General features: G+C 39.9%; 1 protein-coding gene across 6 annotated transcripts in view; it reads left to right on the top strand.

Annotated features, from left to right (window-relative positions):
* Positions 1-14,748, top strand: part of LOC141749327 (6-phosphofructo-2-kinase/fructose-2,6-bisphosphatase 4) — a 53,211-nt gene that overhangs the window by 27,914 nt on the left and 10,549 nt on the right. For all 6 annotated transcript variants that reach the window (XR_012589318.1, XM_074602683.1, XM_074602685.1 and 3 more), the window contains 11 exons: positions 368-464; positions 2,930-2,996; positions 4,186-4,260; positions 5,108-5,164; positions 5,491-5,612; positions 7,261-7,468; positions 8,054-8,200; positions 8,790-8,894; positions 10,594-10,723; positions 11,097-11,159; positions 14,205-14,269. Coding sequence is in view for 5 of the 6 variants with exons in the window: in XM_074602683.1 (XP_074458784.1) it covers positions 368-464; positions 2,930-2,996; positions 4,186-4,260; positions 5,108-5,164; positions 5,491-5,612; positions 7,261-7,468; positions 8,054-8,200; positions 8,790-8,894; positions 10,594-10,723; positions 11,097-11,159; positions 14,205-14,269 (1,136 nt within the window). In the remaining variant the exon portion in view is untranslated. The remainder of the gene's footprint in view (positions 1-367; positions 465-2,929; positions 2,997-4,185; positions 4,261-5,107; positions 5,165-5,490; positions 5,613-7,260; positions 7,469-8,053; positions 8,201-8,789; positions 8,895-10,593; positions 10,724-11,096; positions 11,160-14,204; positions 14,270-14,748) is intronic.

Raw genomic sequence — 14,748 nt, 5'->3', positions numbered from 1 at the left:
AGAAGTTGTCCTTTGTAGACTACTGAAATAGACTTCCAGTCACCCCTGCGAAGGAGGAGAAGAGTTCCTTTTTGTTGTTCAGGCAAACTGGCAGCCAGAGGCACAGCAGTATGCCCAAGTGACTCCACTGAAGCTCCTTACAGCCCAAATGTTCTTTTGCCGTTTCCCTGATTTGTTGTTGTCTTTGTATTTAAAAACAAGCAAACCCCCAAAACCACAAGAAGTAGTATGATATGTTGACTTTGTACGTGCTAAATTATTTGATCCTTGCAGGTAGTTTGGTTTCTTAACTTTTGGTGTCATAACTTTTATCCTTTTTTAACATGAATATCGTTAGTTCCCACTAATACTGGTTTCTTCTTGGCAGAATTTAATGTTGGTCAGTATCGTCGAGATTTGGTGAAAAAGTATAAATCTTTTGAATTCTTCCTGCCTGACAATGAAGAAGGCTTGAAAATCAGGAAGTAAGTTTTGAATGTGTTTGGCTACACAATGATAATTGTATTAAAATGGTACCATGTGTAATTTGCTCTTAGACACTGCTTTAAGTTGCGTTGTTGTATGCTCAAGAAGACCCTTGAGGGACTGCAGTATGAAATGACAAGGAAAAGAAATTCTCAAGAAGGTGGAAGTGATTTCTTTAGGCTGCTTAAAATCTGGGGTATTTTTTTCTTAATTGCTTCATCTCAAGCATCAAAAATACAGAGAAAATAAATACTTGATTCCTTTTCACCTTTCAGTAGGCTGTGACTGCTGTTATTCCTGCAGATGTTCCAGGATATTTTCACTCAAAGCAGTTTTAACAAGTAGTTATTATTTTTCTTACCTTTTTGTAAGGTGTGAGCTAATAGACGTGACTCTTTCTGCTGTCTAATTCCTAAAATGCCATTTTAGAGCTTTTTTGTGGATCATAAAGGAGAAAAAAAAAAAACCCACAACTGTTTTTCTTTTTGGTTTGCGTACTGGAATTTTTCACCTGGAGTACTTTGAACGTGTTTGTCATTACCCGTTCAAATGAGTGGGAACGAAACACTATTATTCTGTCCCTGAAACTGTCTTTTTGGCCACTATGCCGGTGCTTCAAGCAGTCAATCAGTGCAGTGTCTCGAAAATTGCCATGTTTTGCTAACGCTGTACAAAGCAGGATGAGCACCAGTGTGAACATCCGTGCCCAGATGAGGCGCTTGAGACTCCCCTCTTGCTTGGGAAGAGGCGGTGCTTTAATGTAGAGGAAAGACCCTGAGAAGAAAGGGTAGATGAAGAGAAGATCGGAGCAAGAAGGAGCTGCCTCTTTGTTACAGGAGATCAAATGGGAAGGTCTTTTGATTTTCTTCACCATTCGTTGTCTTTTTTTTAGTATGTTGAGGAAAACATTTAAGAGTGTGCAGTGTGAAATGAGAAGGAACAGAAATTTTAGAGGAATGGAGATGTGATTTGTTTAGGCTGCTGAAAATAGGGAGTATTTTGTTCTTAGTTGCTTCGGCTCAAACATCAAAAATGTCTGGACTTTCCTACAGTCTGGACTTCTTTTGTGGCTGTCCCTCTGCTTCTCCTCTTTCTCTTCTCTTTCCCCTTCAGCAGCAGTTGAGTATTGCTAATGTCAAAGGAGAACAACTTGCATAAGAACCTCCTAATCTTTTGGGACCAAAGAGTAGATATGAGCTACGTTAGCCTTGCAAAGCCCCTACCTCTTCCTTAGAGGTAGAGCCAAACCTTTTAACGTTCCTCTGTGTCACCTCTTAGACTAAATGGTGGGGAATAAAACATGAAATGGGCTGTGCGAGCTAATCTGCCTAGTTAGCAATGAGTAAAGAGTATTTATATTTATTTAGTGAAGACTTGACTGTTGAACCTCAGTTCCTGACGTCTATTAACCATGCTAATGTGGAAACACTGTCAGGATTGAAAAACCTTTCATTTTTCTTTTAAGATAAAGCTGTGCATGCAGAATATGGTAAATGTGAGTGGATAGTTACGCGTTTCAGTCTGGAAGTCAAAATAAAAATGCATAGAAAGGCTGTTGAAGTGGACAGGGGTTTATGTTGATGCTGCAAAAAGACTGTGCTTATTGGAAATAAATGGGGCTTTGTGCTACTAAAGAGTAAATTGTATTCATTGTTAATGTCTCCCTCCAATATTATTTATGTGTTAGAAATCGTAATGGACTTTGAAGGTAATATTAATGATGGGGAAGTAGGAAAGTTGCAAATGAATTTATTCTTGTCCAGATTTAATACAAGTGTAAAGTATGAAGAGGTGAGGTTTTATTGGTGTTTGCATCCTCAAGGGTCTCAGTATTAATTGGTGACTACAGTGGGATATTATTTTCATTTCGGTCCCTAATGCTTGGTGCTAACTTTGTTTTGCTCTCTGTTGTAACAGATTTTTTTGACATAAGCAATTTTTACACAATAGTTCAAAAGAGAAGCAGATTACTGAAAAGTAGTTGTCTATCCACTTTAACTTAGGGCCACAAGATAAAAGCCTTCAGTTGATATTTATTTTTGATAGAAGATATAAGATTTATTTTTGATATGAGAAGGAACTATCTATGAACAGATAATGGGGAAAAGAATACAGTTGCAGGGATGATTCAGTGCTGTTACTTTAGATCAGTGAAAGTTTATCCTGGTCAGCAGAGTTGAAGGCTATTCTGTGGTAATGTACAGTTGTATCAGTTGCACAGGGGAGCGCCGGACCGGTCTTTTTTTCAGGCAGAAGGCCATGACCACATTTCCTCAGTATGGCTTGGCTGACCTCTGTTGGTTTTTCCCATGTTCTGTGGGGGTGGTGGTGGGGTGTGATTAAAAAATATGTGGTTTTAAGAGAGATTATCTAACGTTTGCAGGGCACTTTGATCACAATGTACAAATGCATTAATAAAATGCCTTTAACTAGCAGTTGAGTTTTACTCTCTTTGATTTTTAAGACAGTGTGCCTTAGCAGCGCTGAATGACGTCCGACAGTACCTCAGTGAAGAAAATGGGCACGTGGCTGTAAGTTTCTTGTTGAAGGCATGTTCTTGAGATGCTTCCCTACAAAATAGTGTGTGTCTGCTGGGTGTAATACACAGCCAGAGTAATTCCAGTATCTCTTCAGTATGTCAGAATTTTTTTTTATTTGGGAGTTGTATGTTAGATCTGACTTTGTTGCTGCAGTGAAAGGAGCACTTAAGTTCAGGGTGATGATGCCATATTGAGCAACCACTTCTGTGATGTGAGGGGTTAACTGAGGGGAGGGTAACACTAAGAAAAATGTCCCCCTTCTCTCCACATATAATGTACTGTTAACCACATCTGTTGGTTTTTGTTGCACTTGTGTTTCAAGTGAAAGGTAAAGACTTACTGAACAAAAAGCATCCTGGGGTATTGCTTGGCAGTTGTGTTACTGACATGAGAAATCTCTGAAGAGAGCAGGAAAAACTCAAAGTAAATTGCTGCGTATTTAATACTGGTATGCAAAACATCAGCTGTTCAACGATTGAGGTTGCGTATTCATATTAATAATATTTTGTGCATAATGTTGTTTTTCGTAAGGCTACTGACACAACTCAGTGGTGTTTCCATTATCTAATAAGGGAAAATCATTAACTATAGTTATAAGTTCTGCTGGGGACATGAGGTAAACTTTATACTTTGGCAAACTTCACACTTTGGTAAAACGCTCGTGTTCAGAGCTGAACGTAAGTCCTTAGGAAAATGTCTGCATATTTCCTTATTATTCACGGGCAGGATTTACAAGTCTTGCAGATCTTCTGCTCTTTAAAAGTTGTAGACTTGCATTTTGAATAGTGTGTTGATTGCAGCATTTTTTTGTGTGTAGTATAAGTTCACTGTGCATTAGTATTTAATGCTGATATGGGCCAGGAGGAGGATTCTGTCCTGTATTATGTGTTAGGCTTAAATTCTGGTTGCTTCTTCCAAATACAGTGTTCTGCTAGTAGTGCTTTCGAAATATTACTCTTTTTTATTATTTAGAAGATCATGTGTGTAAAGTAGGAATGTCTTTTGTTTTTCTGTTGAGCATGTTGGGGTAGCGGGATAGAGGGAAGGGGAAGTGTTTTCATTGCTTTCCTTCACATTGAGGGACTTGGAACCTGTATTTTTGTTGTTATTAACACAGTGCTTTTCACAGACTGTTGCTTTTTTAATTCCCCTCTCTCTCTTTCTTTGTAATTATTCCTAGGTCTTTGATGCTACAAACACAACTCGAGAACGCAGAGAAACTATTTACAAATTTGGTGAAGAAAATGGATATAAGGTGAGTCAGAAGCAAAGGATTTCTCCGCTAATGCCTGAACAAGTAGGGCAGTGATAGTTTTTGCCCTGAGCTGTACTCCAAGTTAAGTGCACTAGCATAAGCCACATGCTTTCTAGATGATGAGTCAATAGAGCATTTTGTGTTCTCAAGCATTGTTTGTGATTAAGTCAACCCATCCTCATTTTTCTCATCTTTAACGTTTGCACTGTTGGAGCTAATCTTTTATGCCATGGCTTCTGTCAGCAAGAACTACTTAAAATATTGTTCTCGGGGCAGTTCAGATTTTTGCTGCAGAAACACGTAGGGAATTCTGTGTTAGTTCTGTACAAGTCAAAAACTTTCTGTGGCTTTTTGTCTTCTGTCCAAGACTGGTTTGCATTTATGTGTTCTCCAGTAATCTTCCATTTCCTCTAAACTTGGGTCTCTACGAACCTTTGAGACAGCAAAACACAAACCTCCTTTTTAAGTGAAGCTGCTCTATTGGTTGAAAGGCTTCTAAATTATTATCTCAGAAACATTGGTTACTGTTTGCATGGCTGAACTTGCATCCTCCCCATTTATTTCTTCCTCTTCCATCCTAAGTTTTTCTTGCTACAAGATTTTTCTACTTACAAGCATTGTTGGGGAAAGTAGTACAGCATGGTGCTTCAGGGAGCACTAAGGCAACAGTTTCTGATGAGAGAAACCTCCTGAGTAAATGGAGGGAAGCTGAAGGCATGGCTCTGTTAAAAAGCGGTTAGTGTGGAAGTGGCCGCATGCTGCTCTTACGTATTAGTCTCCAGAGGTGTTTTAATGCATCTTCTTTCTTCCTTCCTTCTGTACATGTGACTTCCCATTTGGACTGAAGACTTTTTTTGTTGAGTCAGTATGTGTAGATCCAGAGGTCATTGCTGCAAACATTGTGGTGAGTATAGGAAAGTTTACTTTAACTGCTTTAAGTCAAAAGGTTTGAAGTAGCTTAATATTTTCAGAAGTACGTGATAAGAACTTCCAATAGCAAAAAAAAATTAGCTCCCATTAATGGAACACTTTTCATTTATTTTCCTGTCCATGTGTATACTAACTCAAGTTTAATTCTATGAAGAATAGCTCTTTTTGCTCTATATGTATTTTAATTCACTTCCAGAACATACGTTTTTGTGTTGTTTTCTCCCCCTCCCTATTTCTTTAAACTTCTGTTAAAAAGCTAAAGAAACTTTTGTACTACTCTCCTGTATTTATTTTAAACAGCAAGTGAAACTGGGTAGTCCTGACTATGTTGATTGTAGTAATGATGAAGCAACAGAAGACTTTATGAAAAGAATAGAGTGCTACAAGAACTCGTACGAGACGTTAGATGAAACTCTTGACAAGTAAGTGATGAGATAATACTGTGATCTCAAGGTTATTTTAAGATTTTTTTTCTCAGGGGATGGAGCATCCCATATTTGGGATTAGGGCTTTCTAGTCATGTTTTTTTAATGGTTTGAGCTCTTTTTCCTTTTGCAAATTAGAGAGAGTTGACTGTGGGAGTGTAGCCTGGAAACTTGCTTAAGTGAGGAAAATTGGCTAATGAGTCTACTTCAGGACAATATCCTTTTTCATTTCCCCTCTTGGAGAATGGTATGATTCTTCTGGGTTAGAACCAGCATTTAGAAATTATTCCAGACTTGCTGTAGCAGTTGGTTATTTGGTTTTTTAGTATGTAGAGGAGACCTGAGTGATTTCTAAGCATAACTTCATTTGTTGGCATGGCTAAGATGCATTTTGAACACGTCAGTCTTAAAAATGTGACTTCTAAGTTTATTTATTTGTGCTTGCAAATTATCCTGCAGATGCAGGGCTCTGAGAAACTTTCAAAGCTAGATTATGTGCTCTCATGCCAAAGCATTCATCTGTTTTTCGTTCACTTTCAACACTTGAAAGGAAGGTAGGGCTGAACCGTGCGAGGAGGAGCCCTGTTTCTCTTGCTACGTTCTGGGATTTCGGTGTGGGATTTTGAACTGCAGTCAGACCAGGTGCTCCTGGTTTGTTTTGGGACCACTGTTACAGAGAAGGCCGAGCTGCATTTTAACGTAATTGAGTGTAAGCAGTGTGAAGCTGGCTCAATCAAATCAGTTCATGCGTGTAATTTCTCTGATGGACCTAATGGTTATGCCTGGGGGAAATAGTAATGATTAACTCCAAAGAACAGTATCAGAGATGAGGTGATGATGCTTGCTTCTTGTCACCTTCATTGGGTTTTATTTTAGATTGTCTTGGTTTCTTGTGGTGTGATGTCTTAAATGCATCGCCAGAAACCTAGAGTGGTTATTTTCAGCTTATTGGACTTTTTCCCTCCTTTAAACTAGATGCTACTCTGAAATTATAGCTCAGATGAGGAAGAATAAGCAGTGAAAATTGAAACTATAACCTGTCTGATGCTAAGAGAAGGTAGTGGTGGGGTAAATTACGCTACTGCTAATAAACAGTTGTTGATAGAGTGCCTGAGAAAATGTCTTGCTTTGGGCTAGTCCCTGGTCCTTCTGATGCTGTAGGTTTCCTGGAAGGGTTAACTGAGATGGGTAAATAGTGGCTGTGCCTTTTGGCCCCTTAGTGCAATCAAATACTTTCTGTGGGAGAGGTGTTTGTAATCTGGAGAAAAACATCCAGTGTCGTAAAATACCTGGATACTTTTAAGCTATTGCAGTTGAATGACTCCACTGAATTTTCCTTTCAGTGGGAGGGCTGTATTTTTCCGAGAGTAGGATGTAGATTTGAGAGACAAAGTGCAAGTAAAAGGAACAGAAAAGAAGGTGATGTGAGCAGCTTACCTGTGAAATGAAGAGTTTGTCCTGTACGTTTGGAGTGTTGCATTGTTTCCTAGGATTTAGGCATATTCCATGGGAAGTTGAGGGTTTGTTTATTGCTTTGGCTTGTTGCCCCTTTGTTTTATAACGAGAGAGGATGGGAAGATTGTGGTATGTGCTAATAGAAACTATGTGGAATCTTACTTTTTTTTTGTTTGTTTGCTCGTGAAAGGGATCTTTCTTATATTAAAATTATGGATGTTGGAAGGAGTTACCTTGTGAACAGAGTAATGGATCACATCCAGAGCCGGATTGTCTACTACCTCATGAATATTCATGTAACTCCTCGGTCAATCTACCTCTGTCGACATGGAGAAAGTGAACTCAATCTGAAAGGGAGAATAGGAGGAGATCCTGGACTGTCTGTCAGGGGGAAAGAAGTAGGTACCTCCTGAACAAGTGTGACTGGGTTTGTGTATATCTGTGCATGTCTGCAGTTTGTGCTGTGTAATTGCAGCTTTCTTCCTCTACGCCCTTTTCCTCTTAACATGTTTAAGAAGGATTTTTTTAGTTGCTTATGTGGGTAGTGGAAGCTGGACGGACACACTTCGTGTGTTGTGATTTGGTACGTTCTCTTTTATCTGTCTGTCATTCCGTGGGTTGAAGTTCCTCTTTATCCTGCAGCACAAAGCAGTTGTCAGGAAGGCTTTATTTTTTAACTGTATTTTTTGTAAAATCCTGACTTATTGTGTAATTGGGAAGGTTCACAAGTTAAAGCTGAAAGGAAAAATCCTGGAGGTAAAGATGGGAACTGCAGAAAACTTGCCTCCTCTTTGTACTCCCTTACTTCCCTTCCCTGTCCCTCTCGGTTTAATGGAATGTGTTGTATTTCTTAGCAAAAACTTCGACAGAGCCTTTTGGAAAAGTTATAATGAGTTTACAGAGGCTGGAGCCTGTGTGTTCCAAACTGAACCCAGCGTGTTGGCTCTGGCCCCTCACCCGGTGTCTCATGGTTTTTCTTTCAGTTTGCCAAAAGCTTGGCACAGTTTATTAATGAGCAGAATATCAAAGACCTGAAAGTTTGGACTAGCCAGATGAAAAGGACAATCCAGACTGCTGAAGCCTTGGGAGTGCCTTACGAGCAGTGGAAGGTTTTGAATGAGATAGATGCAGTAAGTTCTTCTTTTCTAAATATCTAATAAGTTGCTTTGTTTACTGGGGATGAAGGAAGGACTTAATTTTGTAACGATGTGCCTTTTATGGGATGGAAAGTCATTTAAGCTGGTTCCAGAGGCTGGAAAAAATGGCTGTTAACAAGGCTAAACATTTTATTAAAAGTTGCCATAATTAATTTAGTCTTGATTTGTCTTTCCTAGTAAAACGTTCCCCTGTAGAAGCCATGGTGCTATGAAATTTTTGTAGGTGGGAGTTGGAAAGAAAAAAAAAAAGCATTCCTAGTTGACACTTTGCAACTGCAAAGATATATAAGCAGATGCGATAGGTAAAATGTGACCTTGCTCAGTGACCTTACTTGCCCTTACATGTCACTTCACTTGTGTAGGGACTTAATGATTCCTTCTGCCCACATCTGAGTGCAGCTGAGTGTCCTGTTTGTTGTGTGTCAGTTTTGTCTTGGAATGCCAGAGTAACAAAATACAACTGTTAACGGTTTTATATATATATATGGTTTTATTTAAGAGTGATGTCTGCTTCTTGCACTGCTGGAAAGACATGCTTTTTCATTATTTTTATTACCCATAGGGAGTGTGTGAAGAAATGACATATGAAGAAATACAGGAAAATTATCCACTGGAATTTGCACTGAGAGACCAAGACAAGTACAGATACAGATACCCTAAAGGAGAGGTATGCTATTTTTTCTCTCTTAAGGTAAAGGGCTTCTGTGTCTTCTTGAATACCTGCATGCTGGCTTTAGAACGGGAAAAAAAAATAATAAAAAGGTTGTTCCTTTCTCCAAGGGAAAGCATATAGGAGCTTGCAAGGATTGAGCCCAGACCATTTAATTTGATTCAGGGCTTGAAAAATAAAACAATAGGTTTAGAAAGACAATTGAGAGCTTTGATCTTGTGGACTTCGTTTCTGTGCTGGTCCTGCAGTGATAAAGCAGGAAGAATGACTGCAAGGCTTCAAACCGTTGCATATGCAAACAGACTGCCAAGATTGCCTTTTTCTATTCATCCTTGCTGTCGATAATGGCTGTTTTGCATGCGGTTCTGGCTGAAATGCTAGGGAAATCTGTAGCCACGCTGGTCTCACTTTAATAAACTCCTTGCCTTTGGGAAAATAACGTGCTGACAGCTTTTCTAAAGCAAACCCATTACAGCGCAGCAATTACCAGATGGTCACCCGGCCTGGCCGAGGGTGCTGCAGGCTGCGGATTGGGGCAGCGGGGCGAGGGGTAATTGGACCAGCTGCTCGGCTGTTTGTGTCAGGAGGGAGCGAGCTCTGAGGTCTTCTTCTCAGCAGTCAGGGGTAATCGCTGTGCCAAGTGCAGCTTCCGATAAGAGCAGTGCACTGGCGGCTGTGACCCCTGTCTCGCTAATGAGGCAGTCATTAAGCTGCAAAGTTCTCCTAATCCATTTGAACAAGGAGCGTTTGTTTTTCAAACTGATGCCATCCTAGAGGACGGCGACAAACATTTCCAACTCCCTCATCGCCTTGGGGTGATGAGTTGATCTCGGTTGTTTGTCGAGGCAGTTTCTCTGTCGCTGGTAACGGTGGCAGGGCTTTGCACAGCCTCCCTGGCTTTCTCTTGCCAAGGTCTGAATCAGCAGTGCCACTTGCCAACTGGGCAACCCCTGCTGGGACCAGGGACCAGGGTGGAGGCTTTCTGCTGTGGTGGTGCCCTGCCCTGCCGGGTGATGTGCTGTGTTCTCCACCTGTGCAACGCATGACATGTTCTGGAAGTATTGTCTTTTACTGTCCGTGTGAAAATTAACGTAACATGCAGAGATCCTGCTGGCTACCTGCAGCAGCGGATTCGCTGTGCGTATGCTGTGCAGGACAAGGGTGCAAGAGAAATCTGGCCTCTCTGCTTTGTGACTTCTGGTGGGATGGTGGCCGCCATCACCAGGCCGGTTCATCAAGCCCGTCCTTTGTTTTCAAAGGGCAGCCTGAATAAGTCAGGCTCTGTGAACTGTTTGTTTGCTGACTGTAGGCAGGGCTTCCCAAATTTTTGCGTGGAAGAGAGATGCTTTTGAAGATGAGCTATGGAAAATAATGTGCAAGACTTAACCTGTGCATTTGCAGATGCCATGAATTAAATTCTAGGCATTTTGTGGGAGTTCTTGATCATAGTGACTAACTTATGAAATCTTTTCCATGAGGGTGATATAGCTTGTTATATGTACGCTCTTTGATAGTCCGGAAGACCCGGGCTCTGTTCTTAATTTAAGGAAAATTATTACTACAGTATTTGTCTGTGCAGTAATATAAAACTTAGAAGATGACTAATGTGAAAGTAAGATCCACTTTATGTACACATACTGTTCAAAGAGTTTTCCCTTTTTAATGTGCTGTGTATTTCTTCTACTCCCCCACCCAGTCCTATGAAGATCTTGTTCAGAGACTGGAGCCAGTAATTATGGAACTTGAAAGGCAGGAAAATGTGCTTGTCATATGTCACCAAGCTGTCATGCGCTGTTTGCTCGCGTATTTTCTTGACAAGCCTGCAGGTGAGTTTTCTTTGATACGTTACAAATGGACGATTTTTTGAAAATTTACTGATTAAAGTTCTAAACAGCAGATTCCAACAATTTCCTGTATCGTCTGAGGGTGGTTGTGCTAAGGCAAGTTCACAAGTATAATTTTTTTGTATTTGACCTACATTTGTTACTTCGTAGGTGATTTTTACTGAGCTCTTTCTCACCTGAAAGGCTGTAAAGTTTGGGTTTTTTCTGCAGCTGTTTGAATAGCAGTGCTGGGGAAGAAAACAGATACGCTGTGAGATAACAAGAGACTTTTAAGTGGTTGGTCTGTAACGTAATAGAAGAGTTAAGCGTTTCTGAAATCTGTGTGTCATAGGTAATCTTTTGTTCGATTTCTTAGAACAACTGCCTTACCTGAAGTGCCCGCTGCATACTGTCTTAAAGCTAACCCCAGTGGCTTATGGTAAGTAGTATTAAGTATATATAATTTAGAAGTAACTATACTGTTACTTTTGTCAATGTTATCCGTAAAATTTATGAAACATTTCAATTAAAACACATTTTTAATTTATTTTTCTATGTTAGAATCAATGAGTCCTTTGGTTTGCATTTGCTTTGCCTCGTGCCAGAAAATACCATATGTGTTAGTGAAGGCCTGGAACTACCAGTGGCTGTAACCGCTAGTGGACAGTTTTCTTTTGTACTTAGTTCATATGCTATTTCACTAATTCTTCTGGCAAACCCGTCTGGTACAGTAAGACAGCAGTTTTTATTGATGTATTTGATGGTATTGCTTTTTAGAAGACGGGCAGGTTTACATTTATGTAGGTTTATGGTCTTACAAAGTGCGTTCCCCTTACCCTTAAATAACTTTGCTCTCTTTTCCTGAAGCGTTTGTTCACGGACCTTCACGCTACCACCTTGGTTGTCAGCAGCTGTTACCAGTGCTCAGGGGCTTTAAATGAGATTTGCCGCCAGCTTGTAGAGTGTGGGGTATGGGTTGCAACATGTACTTCTTAGGTTTTAGGCTAATTGCTAATTAAGTTTTGTGTGTGTTTCAACCTCATCTTAGTGCGTGCTTGCTGTTAATTTTCTTTAAGCGATGGCTTAATTATGCCTCCTGATATCACACTTCAGGAGATTATAGACAGAGGGAACTATCTGTACAGCTTACCAGGAAATGAGTTGCCAAAAAAATGCTAGTTGAGTTATTAATCAGAAATGCAAAGCTGTCTTTGATTATCAGCTTTGAAAAATAGCAGTCTAGACCTTTACTTTGTTTTTTGTCCAAGTTTCAAATAAAGTTGAGGCAATGTAACGAGCTGTTACACTGGGAAATCTGCCTGAAGGGATTTTTGTAGTTTAATTGCAGTGTATTACAGTAAGTAATAACCGTCTATGCTTTGGTGACATCTGGTGTTCCTAGCCTGGCATGACAGGTTGGAGTTTGGAAAATGGAGAGTTAGAGCAGCTAAGACGTTGGGTTTTTTTAAAGGGTCAATTTTTGGAAACTGGATTATCTTGCCTGGCCTGTCTCAGCCTGTTTCCACAGAGAGGTTTTTGTTTTCGGCTGTTTTCTACTGGGAAGTTGAGGGACTGTTCAAAAATCTTAAGAGAGCCTGAATGTAATGTTTACTAACCCCCTAAATGAGGAAGGAGAAGAAGTAGTACGAAATACTGTCCTTGTCCTTCTGACTTCAGTGAAAGAAATGCCATGGTTCTTTTTTAAAGTGCTTGATACGTATGTCTGATTAGCACACTTCAGTCGACCTACTTTTTAGGATTTGGCCATCTGAAAATACAAGGGCCGTGTAAACTATTTATACACTGATGTTCTATAGCATTATTTGAGGTTGATATCATCACTTGGCTCCAGCGAGGCAGGATGGAGGATCAAACGTGGTGTGTTTAATATCTTCCAGTTAATCCTGTTCTGGGGTAACACCTCCCTTAGGGGTTTGCTCTTCCTGGCATTTGAAGCTAGCATTGTTCCCACCCTGCACATCTGATCTTTAGTAGGGGAACATCTGTTACAGCCTGACAGTAGGATTAGGATAAATTAGACTTTTTCCCAACAATCCACATATAGCGGTGGTCTGTGTGGGAGCAAGCAGGAAGGAGAAACTGCATCCTGCTGTAGGTATGAACTTGCACATCGGTAATTAAAATGAGTTTGGGAATATGCACATTCTAATTACTGTGGATAACTCGTGTCCCTTTAGTTTATATTTAAAGCTTTCCACATGATGGGGTTTTTTTCAGGTCTTGGACTCAGCTAGTGGTAAGGACTGAGAGTTCCCAGTGGAATCGTGTCTGCTGTGTAACCAGTCCTTAGTCACAGCCAGCATCGGGGATCAGAGCTTGCTTTTGCTTGGTGTCAGGGCTCGCGAGGGATCTGTGAACAGCATGACGAGGGCACTCTTCCAGTGGGAGATCTGTGCTTTTCCCCCTTAAAATCTGGGGGTTTTTTGTTGACTATTTCTCTGAGTGCTAGCCCTCCTGCAGTGTTTGCTCAGTGTTCATGACAAATGGGGTTTCTCAGAACAGGCTTTCCTAAGGGAAGGCAAATATTTGCCTTACTAATTTATATGATTTTTTTTTTTTTTTTAAAGTGCAGTGGTATTCTAAGAAAAGGCTAAAATGTCCTTTCTCTGTCATGTAGTAATTCTATGGACTGTGTTACGACTTTAGGAAATAAATAAGCAGAAAATTCTGAAACCTGTTTGTGATAAAAGGTGGACTCTGTGGTATGTCAGAGGAATTTGACTATTGATGAATGTTGTGCGAGATAGTAGGTAGCTTATAAAAGTCATGTTCATGTGAGATAAGAAGGTGTTTGACAGGCAGATATTGCTTAAAACGGTGTGGCCACAGTGTATTGAGTAATTACAATTCTCTAAGTGGGTCAGGTTATACTACCTGAGTAATATTTGTCTCCTCTGACTGTTCATTTTTTCCTTGTTTCCCTGGAGTTTTTCATTTTTGAGTGAAAAGGGGAATTTCCTTTTTAGAAGTCAATTTTAAAGCTCCATTTAGCTGGGGGTTAAAACTCTGTTTTGCGTGTGTAGAGGAACGGGGTTGCCAGCAACTATGCGGTGTACCTTCTCATAATCATTTTTATGTTTTAAAAAATGAGAGCAGCATTTATATTTTGTATTACAATGAGATTCGAAGAAGTCCAGGACGTTTAAAAAAGCAAAAAGATGCAAATAAGAACTTTCTGACTGAATGTTGTTGTTTATGTATGTTTAAAAATGGGAATTTGTTTCAAAGAAAATACTGATAAAGCTAAGGTGAGACTAGGAGATGGGTGATGGGATTGAGAAGAATGTTCATCCTGGTGGAATAGATTCATTTCAATAGTTTTAGCTATTCAGAATTTGGGAAACCTAGTGTAAGTCAGAAGGGGGAAAGGATTAACCTTCCCCAGCTCAAAATTAGATTTCCTCTTTACTACAACTTCATTTTTAAAGCAGACCAATTCTGAAAATGTGTTTTCTATCAACAGGATGTAAAGTAGAATCCATATTCCTGAATGTTGAAGCTGTAAACACACACAGAGATAAACCTGAGGTAAGAATATTTTTCAAGTCGGAGGACTTGACGTAATGCACCAGCTGAGCTGATTCCCATTGTGGTTAGAAGTGGTTTGATAACTCAGCTGAGCATACTGAATTGTACGTATCAAGCTTTACTACTGGTTTGCTGTAGGGGGGAGGGAGGAAATAATTTTTATTGAGCAAATTTATCTTGCATACAAGCTCTAGTTGGAGTAGTTTATCTTCAAAAAATGAATGAGAATTTGAAGATACGGTATCAATCTAAAAACTGTATGAAGTTCTTCCAGGGTTTGTCATTCAGCGGAAGTAGTGTGTAGTCAAAAAGTATGTTGTTAGGAATGCCATGCTTATTTTGGAGAGAGCAAATAATGAAATCATCAGCTTTTTTATCACTGCGATCATTGCTGTATGTGAAAAAGAGGAACTGATGATGCCACCTGTGTTTTAAGCCAAAGCTGGAGAGGAAGACTAGATTTCAGGATACAGCAGAAC

The sequence above is a fragment of the Larus michahellis genome, chromosome 10, assembly GCF_964199755.1.
Source record: "Larus michahellis chromosome 10, bLarMic1.1, whole genome shotgun sequence".
Lineage (NCBI taxonomy): Eukaryota > Metazoa > Chordata > Aves > Charadriiformes > Laridae > Larus > Larus michahellis.
Note: the sequence above shows the minus strand (reverse complement) of the source record. Positions and strands in the feature narration are given on the sequence as shown.